The sequence below is a fragment of the Xenopus laevis genome, chromosome 6L (genome assembly GCF_017654675.1).
Source record: "Xenopus laevis strain J_2021 chromosome 6L, Xenopus_laevis_v10.1, whole genome shotgun sequence".
NCBI classification, from domain to species: Eukaryota; Metazoa; Chordata; class Amphibia; order Anura; family Pipidae; genus Xenopus; species Xenopus laevis.
In genome coordinates this window covers 27,116,451-27,128,984 of record NC_054381.1, presented here as the reverse complement: position 1 = coordinate 27,128,984, position 12,534 = coordinate 27,116,451, and the positions used below count along the sequence as shown (strand labels likewise).

The 12,534-nt window shown below is 37.0% G+C and overlaps 1 protein-coding gene across 1 annotated transcript in view; it reads left to right on the top strand.

The window, feature by feature from the left end:
• The window catches only part of plxdc2.L (plexin domain containing 2 L homeolog), a 284,395-nt gene that overhangs the window by 163,367 nt on the left and 108,494 nt on the right, over positions 1 to 12,534 (top strand). The window contains exons 3-4 of the mRNA XM_018267284.2: positions 7,617 to 7,763; positions 11,113 to 11,182. Of these exons, the coding sequence (XP_018122773.1) occupies positions 7,617 to 7,763; positions 11,113 to 11,182 (217 nt within the window). The remainder of the gene's footprint in view (positions 1 to 7,616; positions 7,764 to 11,112; positions 11,183 to 12,534) is intronic.

The window sequence follows — 12,534 nt, the reverse complement described above, 5'->3', positions numbered from 1 at the left end:
CAAATAAATTCGACCATCACTAGTCATATCATTATGTAATGTAGAGTGATTTGTTAATTTGTAGTTCAGTTTTGTTTCAGTTACAGAGAAACAGTGTCAGCAAATGTCAAATAGTTTTCACTCCATTTAAAAAGCAGATTCATTTTCTAGAGATGCCATGAGCTGTTGATAGCCAGACAGTTACTTTGAATAAAATAACTTATAGATTTGTAAAGCCTGGTTTAGTAGATGTGCCCTTGAACAGATGATGGAATCCAGCCTAAACTGTGCTGGGGGATTAGTGGGCCACCAGGGTAATGAGAATAGCAAGTGAACACAACTATCACTTTAATGCAGAAACTGGTAAAAGGCAAACAAACCTCCCCCCCTTTTGAACTGGTAACCACCACCAGACCCTGATGCTGTCACCCAAACTACAAAGTTGTCTTCATTAAAACATCCCCGGGTTCCCCGTACTGTTGCTGAGTTTGGAAGCAGGTTTGGTGGTCTTCGTCCAACAAGTATGAGGTTAACTAGCATGACACTTTTAGTGGTTGCTTAATACTAAAAGCAAAATTATGCCCATTTAAAAACACACTTGCTAAGCTCAGCTCATCTTCCCCTTGCACTATTAACGGATGTTTTTTCAAAACACATCCGTTTATAATGCTGCTCCAGCAGACTTCTGCATTGATATCTGTTTTTTAAAAGAGCATTATACTTAATTTTGAAATTAAACATGTTGGTAGTTTCCCAAGTGCCCTCAGTCATGTGACTTGTGCTCTGATAACCGTCAGTCACTCTTTACTGCTGCACTGCAAGTTTGAGTGATATGAACTCCCTCCTTTTCGCTCCCAGCAGCCCATCAGCAGATCAATGGGAAGTTAACCAAATAATAGCTTCCTGACACAAGATAACAGCTCCCTGGTACATGTGAGAATAGTACTCAATAGTAATAATCCCACTGTGACTCCTTCAGTTACATTGAGTAGGAGAAACAATAGCTTATCTGAAAGCAGTTCCATCCTAAAGTGCTGGCTCTTTCTGAAAGCACAGGGTCAGGCACAATGACCTGAGATGGCGCCTACACACCACTATTACACCTATAAAAAATGCACTTGTTGGTTCAGGAATACAATTTTATATGGTTGAGTGAATTATTTGCAGTGTAAGCAGTGTAGTTTAGAAATAAAAACTACACCATAAAAATCATGGCAGAATCCCTTAACTTGCCAGTCCAAATAACACATAGAGTCCAGGTAGGTGGCAAGATGGGGCTTCTATGTGCTTCCCATAGCCCACCCCTCATAAATAAAGCAGTACTGAACACATGAAGTGATATAATCATTCATGCAGTGCAGGACCTTGGATGTCTGTGGGCTACAACAGCAGGGCAGATTATGAAAAACATGGTGGTTTGTGCCTATGTTTTTGCACTTTGCACCCTATAGTCTCAACAAGTTCAGCACATATATTTATTATATGCTTATAGTGGCTCCAGTCCATGAATGTGTCAATGACCTTAAAACACATGTGGGCACAATATACAATCTCTGGTCAATGCAAATGTATAAGGGCCAAATCTAGGGCAGTGGGTCAGGCACAATATAATCATAGTCTCGATAAAAGAGCAATGAACACAACATATATGGTATGTGGGAAACCAAGGCAAAATTTACAGCACATATATATCTTATGGATATTGCTGCTATATATTTTGCATAATGAAGAGGCCTCGCAGCATGCCTGCCAAATTACATCCACGTCAGACAGCCACTCTTTCTTGGGAACATAAGTAGTAGTAAACCCCCTCTAAATATAATGAAACGTTGTCATCTACAGTACATCCCTACCATCCAGTTCAGAAGTATTATTCATATTATCAGATGCAGAAGTCAGGGCCAAGGAGGAGGCCAAAAGGGTAAACAAAGTCCAAGCAAGTTATCCGAAGGGTTAAACAAAGTTTGTGGTCGTATCCAGGCAGAGGGTGAGTCCAGGCAACAAGATTCGTAGTCAGAAGGAAAGCCCAAGTCAAGATCAGGAAACAGTCCAATAATAGCAGAAAAAACACACCCAGGAACGTATAATACAGAACCAATTCATGGGCAGTGATTCTAGTCTTTTGCCATCTTTTAAGGTTTGAATTTGGCGCCATTGTGCCAGTGTGATGATGTCACCGTGTTGTGGCGCGGCGTCTTCTTTCCCTGAAGACCGCCATCTTGCGAGCGGTGTGGAAGAGGAGACTAGTAAACACAATTTGATGATTTATAGGAGTTGTCAGATGGAGCAAGCAGATTATTAGGGGTTACAAGATTTCCAAGATGCTACCTAACACCCATTAATACATTTGCACTTTGATTTATTTAGGATAGAGACATTTGCCTCCTATTATAAAATGGCACTCGGAAAATGATCCATTTATAATTAAGCCTTTAATTAGATGACCCGTTCTGAACTTTCTTTTGAATTCTTGAGCTCAAAGCAATAAAGCTTTCAATTATGTTTCATTTTGAAACCTTTAATACATCAATTTATTCAAGTGTTTGATTTCAATTATTTAATTGCTTAATTAAATGGAAATATTGTTATTCTGGTGCCTCTTTGTGAGAATAGGAAATGTATCCCAATGATCCTGTCATAAGCTGCAGACCTCTAAAGGCAGTGGGACTTACCTGAAATTGACTAGGGCTTTGGACATTTTGGGTGAGGCATACCAAGAGCATCGTCTACTTGATCCTGCTTTTTATTAAGTTTCAAAAGTTGGAATTGCAGCAAAATAAAAAAGGTACATGATACTAAAACTAAACTGCTTTTGTCTTACCTTTTTTATGGCAAAAAAACAAGGATGGGTATATGCTGTAAGTAGCAGTTCAACAAGAACTATGGGGCACATTTATCAAGGGTCGAATTTCGAATTGAAAAAACTTCGAAATTCTATTTAAATAGACCAACCGAAATGAGGTCGAATTTTTTTGGGGGTCGAATAGGTCAGTTTTCGATTGAATAGGTCCATATTCGTCTGAATTCGAATTGTACGAATCGACGGAATAACGCATTCGATCTAATTTGATTCAAAGTTTTACCCAAAAAGTCCACCAATTGACCCAAATAAGTTTGAGGAGGTACTCCATAGGCTAAAACAGCAATTAAGCAGGTTTTAGATGGCGAATGGTCGAAGTCGAATTTTTAAAGAGACAGTACATTATAAATTTCGATATTCTATTTTTTTTCAAATTCGAATCGAATTTGGACTATTCCCTAGCCTAGTCAAACTACACAAAAAATAGCTCGAAATTCGAATTTTTGCCCTACTGGCAATTGTGCTCTCTGCCCTAGCAGAGCTGAAATTTCAGAATTTTGGAATTCCAAAAAATCTGAATTGCGGCCCTTTCTTAACTGGCGGGATTCTGCTTCCATGGCAAGCAAAAGCAAACCTTTTGGTGAAAAATGATCAACATAACCTTAGAGAAGGTCCAGAGAAGGGCTACTAAGCTGTTAAAGGGTATGGAAAATCTTAGCTATGAAGAAAGACTGTAAGAAAGACTATATAAGGGGATCATATAATAATCTCTCTAATGCTTTATTTACCAGCAGGTCTTTCCAGCTGACACGAGGTCACCAATTCCGATTAGAAGAAAAGTGGTTTCACCTAAACATTTGGAAGGGTTTTTTTTACAGTGAGAGCTGTGAAGATGTAGAATTCTCTCCCTGAATCAGTGGTACAGGCTGATACATTAGATAGCTTTAAGAGGGGGTTGGATGTTTTTTTTTAGCAAGTGAGGGGATTCAGGGTTATGGAAGATAGCTCATAGTACAAGTTGATCCAGGGACTAGTTCGAAAACTCGAATTGATAGAGGTTTCAGCTCCTGAAAACTTAAATTCATTGAGTTTTCGAGTAAAACCCACTGAAACAAACTCAAACATCATGAAGGCTTTTAACATCTTCAAATGGTCCAAGGGACCTCTGCCATTGACTTCAACATGACCTCAAAAAGGTTTTAGCTGGAGTATTTTCAGATTCAAGCTATTTCCAGCTTTTAGGTATAATAAATCTTAAAAAAATTCAAGTTTTGTTTAACCCTCGAAAAATTAAACTTTTTGAAAATTCGAGTTTTGACTGAAAAATACCCTTGAAAACTCAAATTTAAATACAACTCAACCCTGAATCTGACCGTGTGTCCCGACCCTTAATGTACATTAATATTTTGAGAAGTTTTTTGTGTCAGTATCACTTTAAGTTTCAGTAACACCAATCCGCAAATAGCATTCATTAATCTAATGTTTCAAACGAATACATCTTATTGGTGGGTTACTAGTATTTGAAAAAATGTTGCACCTAACCTATCTGTTGCCCCTAGTGTTGTCACCTTGTTGACCTGCACAGGAAAAAAAAAGACAAGGGTGACATATGGGGGCAGAGTCATATTCATGGGTGGAGCAGTGGAATACAGGTAGGTAGTGGCTCAAAAAGACAATTGTGAACCAACCCAAACCCCATGAAAAACCAACCTGTTTGGTTTAAAATCAGACAGGTGTCAACCCCAAGGGGCAGATTTATCAAGGGTTGAATTGAAAATTCGAATTCTAATTTGAATTTTCGATTTTTTTTATGGTCAAAACTGTCAAATTCAACTAGGGAGTTATCCAACATCGATTTGAGTTTTTTAAAAAATCCAGATTTGGTTTTTGAGATTTATCAAACTCTGGCCCAATTCGAATTTGACTAATCGCCACCTAAAACCTGACGAATTACTGTTTAAGTCAATGGTAGAGGTGCAGGGATCAATTTGGAGATGTTTGAAAATCCACAAGTTTCCTGCGAAATGCGCAAAACTGTGGAAAATGCGTGAAACTTGAAAAAAAGTCAATGTGTGTCTTAATAGTGTTGACGCGCAACAATTTTGACACAAGCGACTTTTCGGATGCGCGCCCTACATTTTTTGACATGCCGAATTTTTCATCCATTAGTATAAATTTCAAATAGTCGAATTTATAGGAGTTTTAAAAAACTTGCATAAATTCGATATTCGACCCTTCCAAATGACCTGTAATTTGATAATTTTATATAAAGCAAACTGGGGGTCCAAATATAATTTAAAATGTGATCAGCACTTGTTTACCAAAGTGTTTTAATTCCACATGGATCCAAAGCGAATACTGAATAAAACTGAATACTGCGTGAAAGCGCGATTGTCAAAAACACAAGAAGTATGTCCTAAATTACAATGGGTTTGATGGATAGTTAATGCTGTATGGAGCTAAAATGTGTTTGTCCCACTTAAGGTAAAGAATAAAAAACAGAAATATTATTCTCATGTCCATGAGTAAAACAAAAGAATATAAAATCAAGCCATGAAACTTCAGTGAACATGAAAATCGAATTTCTGTATTTTATGGCCATTTTCTCCCAGACAGCTCCTTTTATGCATATTTAATCTGCTGCAATTCTCCATTCTGTATTATGCACACGGTCATTAATCAATATGGGTAAAATTTAATTCATTTTCCACTGCAGAAATAAGGGAATGCTGATTATATGCTTGGAGTCTGATACATACAGGACTCATTCTTTGCAGGCTGTTAAATCCATGTGTTTTCAAGAGATTTTTTTTAGTTCCATTTTGAATTTCTAATTAAAGATCTGTCAAATGTGGAAATATACAGCATACTTGTTCCTTTTTTTGTTTACTGGAAAGTCAGAACTCACATATAACACTGTTAAGATAAATGATTTCATAGATTGTAAGCTCTTTGGGGATGTGGCCTGATTACAGTCATATCTGTAAAAAAGATTAGCCAAACAACACAGGCCAGTGTAGCGGGGATCTCCCCTGCACGTTTATTTCGTAAAGTGATGTAACGTTTCGGGGGCGTGCCCCTTCATCAGACATGATGAAGATGTCTGATGAAGGGGCACGCCCCCGAAACGTTACATCACTTGACGAAATAAACGTGCAGGGGAGATCCCCGCTACACTGGCCTGTGTTGTTTGGCTAATCTTTTTACAGATATTGCTGGGAGAGGCGCCGACCCCTCCAGCCAGCACCAGGCAACTATTATCAGGAGAGACCCAGGGGAAATTAGGTATATGTTCTGCTGATTACAGTCATGCCTGTCAGTAAAGTGTTTTATGACTTGAGATATATACAGTATGAAAGTGTGGTGTTTGTGCAGATGGCCTGTAGATGTCACTGTGCTCAGACTTATACTGTGCATGCTTCCTGGACAGCTTAAAAGTGAAAGTAAAAGTTACTGTTGTGTAATGGCTGCAAGAGTCTGCTAATAAAGCACTGTTATACTCTACTCATCCTCGGCCACCAAAACATAACAGAAAGCAGGTCAATGTTTTAGGCACAAATCGAAAATCAGTGCTTGGGCTTTTGTAAAAAGAACACATTGATGAGAAGGCATGTTATACATATTTTGTCTGCATATTTGCCATGTGTTTTCAAATTTTTTGTGGCACCCTGTTTGGATGAAAAACATAATTTACCTTTTTCTTTGTGTAAAAGAAATACAACAAAAGAGCAACTCTGAATTTTTAAAGTGGTGGTTCACCTTTGAGTTAACTTTTAGTATGTTATGGAACGGATAATTCTAAGCAACCTTTTAGCTGGTCTTAATTTTTTCTCTTTTATAGTTTTTGAATTAGTTTCTTCTTCTGACTCTTCATAGCTTTGAAATGGGGGTCACTGGCACCAGCCTTTGTAAGGCTACAAATTTATATTTATATTTATTTGCAACTTTCTATTACTCATCTTTCTATTCAGGCCCTCTACTATTCATATTCCAGTCTCTTATTCATTTCAGTGCATGGTTGCTAGGGTAATTTTGACCCTAGCAACCAGACTGCTAAAATTGCAAACTGGAGAGCTGCTGAATAAAAAGCTAAATAATTCAAAAAACATAAATAATAATAGGTCCCTATGCTTTTTAGGGTGGGTGCCCATAATCCCCCATAAATCCAGTGAAATCTCTATCAATATGGATCGATGCAGCTTTGTTACCAATTTTTTTATTACAGAGACAAAACGAAAAAAAAATGTTATTAAATTATTTGCTCTGGACTCTATGGAAGATGGCCTTCTTGTAATTCTGAACTTTCTGAGTAACGAGTTTCCTGAGTATGGAACCCATACAATTTCCCATAAGATTGTGCCTTTGTTCTATCTTTGTGTATTGATTTAGATGGATTTTTGGCTTGCCATATATGATTTATCCTGTTTCAATACCAAACACATGGCTGTTACCCAGAAAGCTCAGAATTATGGAAAAGGCTGTCTCCCATAGAATCCATTTTATCCAAAGAATTAAAATTTTTAAAAATGATTTCCTTTTTCTCTGTAATAATAAAACAGTAGCTTGTACTTGATCCCAACTAAGATAACGTTAAACATTATTGGAGGCAAAACTAGTCTATTGGATTTATTTAATGTTTAGATCATTTTTTAATAGACTTAAGGTATGAAGATCCAAATTATGAAAAGGTCCATTATCTGGAAAACCCCATGACCATGCATTCTGAATAACAGGTCCCATCCCTGTATATATATGAGATGTATAATGTCTAGAACACAGTCATTTTCTGTGTTCTGTAGGTAAGAGAAACAGTAATAAAATGATATCTATTTTCCAGGAGGATACTGATCACAAGTATTACACGTCTAGAACATATGGGCCACTGGATTCTGCCAGTCGGGATTTATGGGTGAACATGGATCAAATGGAAAAAGAAAAAGTGAAGATTCATGGAATACTCTCAAACACACATCGTCAAGCTGCGGTAAGTCATATTGCTGTAATTATAAGCCAGTAAATGATACAATCACTGAGCAGAGAACATGTTAATAAAATACTGTATTAAATTATATATACAATTTGAATTCAATGGTGTACCAATCTGCCCAATTTTGTAGGGACTACGTCTTTCTTTCTCATTATAGTTTCATATGTTTTCTTGTTGGCCTTTCTTTTACAAACACAAGATACTGAGGTTTAGGAAAAACGCGGCCTCAATGAATCCAAGCCCGGTTCCCCCTAACCTCCAGCAAACCAGTTCAGGTGAACAACAAAATTAAACTATATAGTTAAAACCAATAAAACTTGACTTTTAATTACTGCCATTAAAAACCAAATGGTACACTGGTCTTTCTTTTACTTTTAAAGTTTTCTTATCCTCTATTTTTCCTCCTATTTTCTCCCCTTCTATCTTGTACTCTTCTTTTTTGTTGCTTTTCTGCTCTTTTCTTTAATTTTCAGTTGCCTTTGCCATGTTTCAGTATAGGGAAAAGCTGTATTGTATAAAAATATAAGCAAATGTATGTATGTCTTTAGCTAGTACTATGCGTATATGCAGAGCTGTGCATTCAAACAACACATTCTTAGAACAGAGATTAATAAAATGAAAATAAGAACAAAAAATCCAGTTGCATTCCTAATTAAAGGGATACTGTCATGGGAAAACATTTTTTTTTTCAAAATGAATCAGTTAATAGTGCTGTTCCAGCAGAATTCTGCACTGAAATCCATTTCTCAAAAGAGCAAACAGATTTTTTTATATTCAATTTTGAAATCTGACATGGGGCTTGACATATTGTCAATTTCCCAGCTGCCCCAAGTCATGTGACTTGTACTCTGATAAACTTCAATCACTCTTTACTGCTGTACTGCAAGTTAGAATGATATCACCCCCCTCCCTTTCCCCCCCCCAGCAGCCAAACAACAGAACAATGGGAAGGTAACCAGATAGCAGCTCCCTAACACAAGATAACAGCTGCCTTGTAGATCTAAGAACAATACTCAATAGTAAAAACCCATGTCCCACTTAGACACATTTAGTTACATTGAGAAGGAAAAACAGCAGCCTGCCAGAAAGCATTTCTCTCCTAAAGTGCAGGCACAAGTCACATGACCAGGGGCAGCTGGGAAATTGACAAAATGTCTAGCCCCGTGTCAGATTTCAAAATTGAATATAAAAAAATCTGTTTGCTCTTTTGAGAAATGGATTTCAGTGCAGAATTCTGCTGAAGCAGCACTATTAACTGATTCATTTTGAAAAAAATTTTTTTCCCATGACAATATCCCTTTAAGTGGTAAGAAACAAGAAGAAGGAGGTCCCTGCCGCATAGGGTGGGTAACCCTCAAAACTAATTAGTAGAGCTGTCCGTAGTCTTTAGGAGCCCAGAATCTGGAAATGCCTGAAAAAATATGGGGGATTGACAGCTCTGAAATAGAAGGAAAGGAAAGGAAAGAATGAAAAGTACTTTAAATTACAGAGGTTCATCTTCAAAAACTGAGGGAATTTGATAAATTACCAGTTTTTCACTAGAGAATTTTTGCTGGAGAAACTTTGTTAGAGAAACGATGCAAAACTTCTTTCCGTTAGAGATTTGTCCTCTTCGCCTTATAAATTAGTAATAAATAATAAATTAGTGAATTAGCTAGAAAATTTCTGTGCTGTGAAAAATTTGCAAAACACATTGAAGTGAATGTGCATCAAAATAGTTAAAAATAAATAAAAAAAATTGACACGCGTCAAAATAGTCGCACACATAAAAATTGAATTGTGTCAATTTTTTTTGATGTGGCTGATTTTTCGCCGACTAAATGTCGCTGCAGTTTAGCAAATTAATTTTGCGAAACGTGGAAATTCAATGCAAATTCGTGTCTGGCGAATTTATTCGCCCATCACTAAGTAGAAGTAGTTACTGTGACCAGGTGGTGCCTGTAAGAGGAATGTGTTGAGACATATAAAGAGATATAGGGCTAGATTCAATTCCATGAGAAAAACGAATCCCCTAATTAAATTCCACATTTTCCTAAAGGATTCAGTGGTGTTTTCACATGATAAACCACGGGATATGTTATTCACTTTAAATTGAATTTGGCCCATAGTGAGGAGTGTCAGAAGTAATAGATGTAAGGCCAGATCCAGATGATATATAGACTGTCTATAGCCTATCAATAATCTAGTACACAAGGTTAGCATTTTGTTCTGGCAAGTAGATATTTGAGACCCAAATACAAACTCTGTTTCAGAGCAAAGGGGTTGTGCACCTTTGCATTAACTTTTGATTTGATGTGGAGACAATTTGCAATTGGTTTTCATTTATTATTATTTGTGGCTTTTGAGTTATTTCAATTTGTATTCAGCAGCTCTACGCTTTGCAATTTCAGTAATCTGGTTGCTAGGGCACAAATTACCCAAATTACCCTAACACCATGCATTGATTTGAATAAGAGACTGGAATATGAATAGGAGAGGCCTGAATAGAAAGATGAGTAATAAAAAGTAGCAATAACAATAAATTTGTAGCCTTACAGAGCATTTGTTTCAAGATGGGGTCAAAAAAATAAAGACCAATTGAAAAGTTGATTAGAATTATCCTTTCTATAACATACTAAAGGTTAACTTAAAGGTGCACCACCCCTTTAAGATCCTTGGTCACCTGTAGTCCCACAAATGAATATTATTAACCTAAACCCTTTCCTTAGTTGTACTGTAGACCCAACATTGTTGATAAGAAAAATACTGAGTGCCAGCAATGCAAAAATACATGTTTTACTGGGGAATTCAAGTTAGCCCCCTGGTCTTAACTATCAACTATCTCATGTCCTAGCCTGAAGGAATGCACATGCTGTTCCATATTGCTTTCAAAGTAATAAAAAGTGAAATGCCCCCAGGAGCAGAAAAACAGAATGTAGTTGAGTCAGATGTTAAGCCTATGTCTACCCACATTACTTCAAGCATTTATCTTAAGCATTTTATCATTCCTCTTATAGAGGATCTCCAATAACACCCTATTATGAAGATGACAATATCCAGCACTCGTGAGTTTGCTTTTCCCCCGACAGAAAGGTTAAACTATTTTGACAAAGCACAAAAAACATCCTCACGATACTAAGCATTTCCTTTAGCAGAAATTTCTCTTTCAATTATACAGGGCGAAATCGTTTCCCTGGTAACGACTTCAAGCAGAATGTTTTAAGAAGCAAAACTAAAGTGGTGTTTGGTGAAAATCATGAAATATAATGAATAAATCACATTTTGACATGAAACTTTCATTTTGTATTTTTTATTTTTTTTTTTATACAAAAAAAATGATTTTCTTCCCTGGCATTGTACTTTGCAGAGAGTGAACCTGTCCTTTGATTTTCCATTTTACGGCCATTTTCTACGTGAAATTACTGTGGCGACTGGAGGTAAGTACTATTGCACAAGTTCACCTTCAAAAATCTTCTATGAGCTTTGCTTCAGGTGCTGAATAAAATAATAAGTGCACAGTGCTCAGCAATACTGGGAATAAAAAGAGAATGTATATTTAGAAATGCATTTTCAGGATATTTGAGGAGTTTAAACCCTGGGAGAATAATTCCCTTTGATTCATAATAGCAAAATGATTGGAGGCTTTAAAGCAGAAAATTCATTTTTCATGGCTTTGTACCAAAAGATTTTATTTCTGCACTCGTTTCTTTTCTGACCATATCTCAGGAAGATAACAATATATACAGAACATCTATACTGGTCCAGGCAGTTAGAAATATGTCTGTAATGTTTAGTAGTCATGTTTTATTTGAAAATGATTTTTATGTCTGTGTTTATTTTCAGAAAATATCCTAATCATATTATTTCTTTAGAAGAAAACATTAGCTTTGTGGCTGTTTTATTGTTGTCTGCTTTCCCTGCCATATAGATATATCAGTTGTAATGTTACCTTAAAGGGATACTGTTATGGGAAAAAAAATTTTTTTCAAAATGAATCAATTAATAGTGCTGCTCCAGCAGAATTCTGCACTGAAATCCATTTCTCAAAAGAGCAAACAGATTTTTTTATATTCAATTTTGAAATCTGACATAGGGCTAGACATATTGTCAATTTCCCAGCTGCCCCAAGTCATGTGACTTATGCTCTGATAAACTTCAATCACTCTTTACTGCTGTACAGCAAGTTGGAGTGATATCACCTCTCCCTTTCCCCCCCCCCCCCAGCAGCCAAACAAAAGAACAATGGGAAGGTAACGAGATAACAGCTCCCTGGTAGATCTAAGAACAGCACTCAATAGTAAAAACCCATGTCTCACTGAGACTCCTTCAATTACATTGAGAAGGAAAAACAGCAGCCTGCCAGAAAGCATTTCTCTCCTAAAGTGCAGGCACAAGTCACATGACCTGGGGCAGCTGGGAAATTGACAAAATGTCTAGCCCCATGTCAGATTTCAAAATTGAATATAAAAAAATCTGTTTGCTCTTTTGAGAAATGGATTTCAGTGCAGAATTCTGTTGGAGTAGCACTATTAACTCATGCGTTTTGAAAAAAACATGTTTTCCCATGACAGTTTCCCTTTAAAGGAGAAGGAAAGGCATATTTACTTGGAGGTGCCAAAAGTTAGACACCCCCAAGTGACTTTCCTGAAACCCCAGGCCGGTGCTCCTATCAGCAGAAAACTGCACCGGCCCAGGGTTGCTTGATGGAAGAACCCCCCTGGCTAGTGCAGTTTTCTACTGATAGGAGCACCGGCCAGGGGTGTCAGGTAGAAGAACAGAGCTGTCTGGC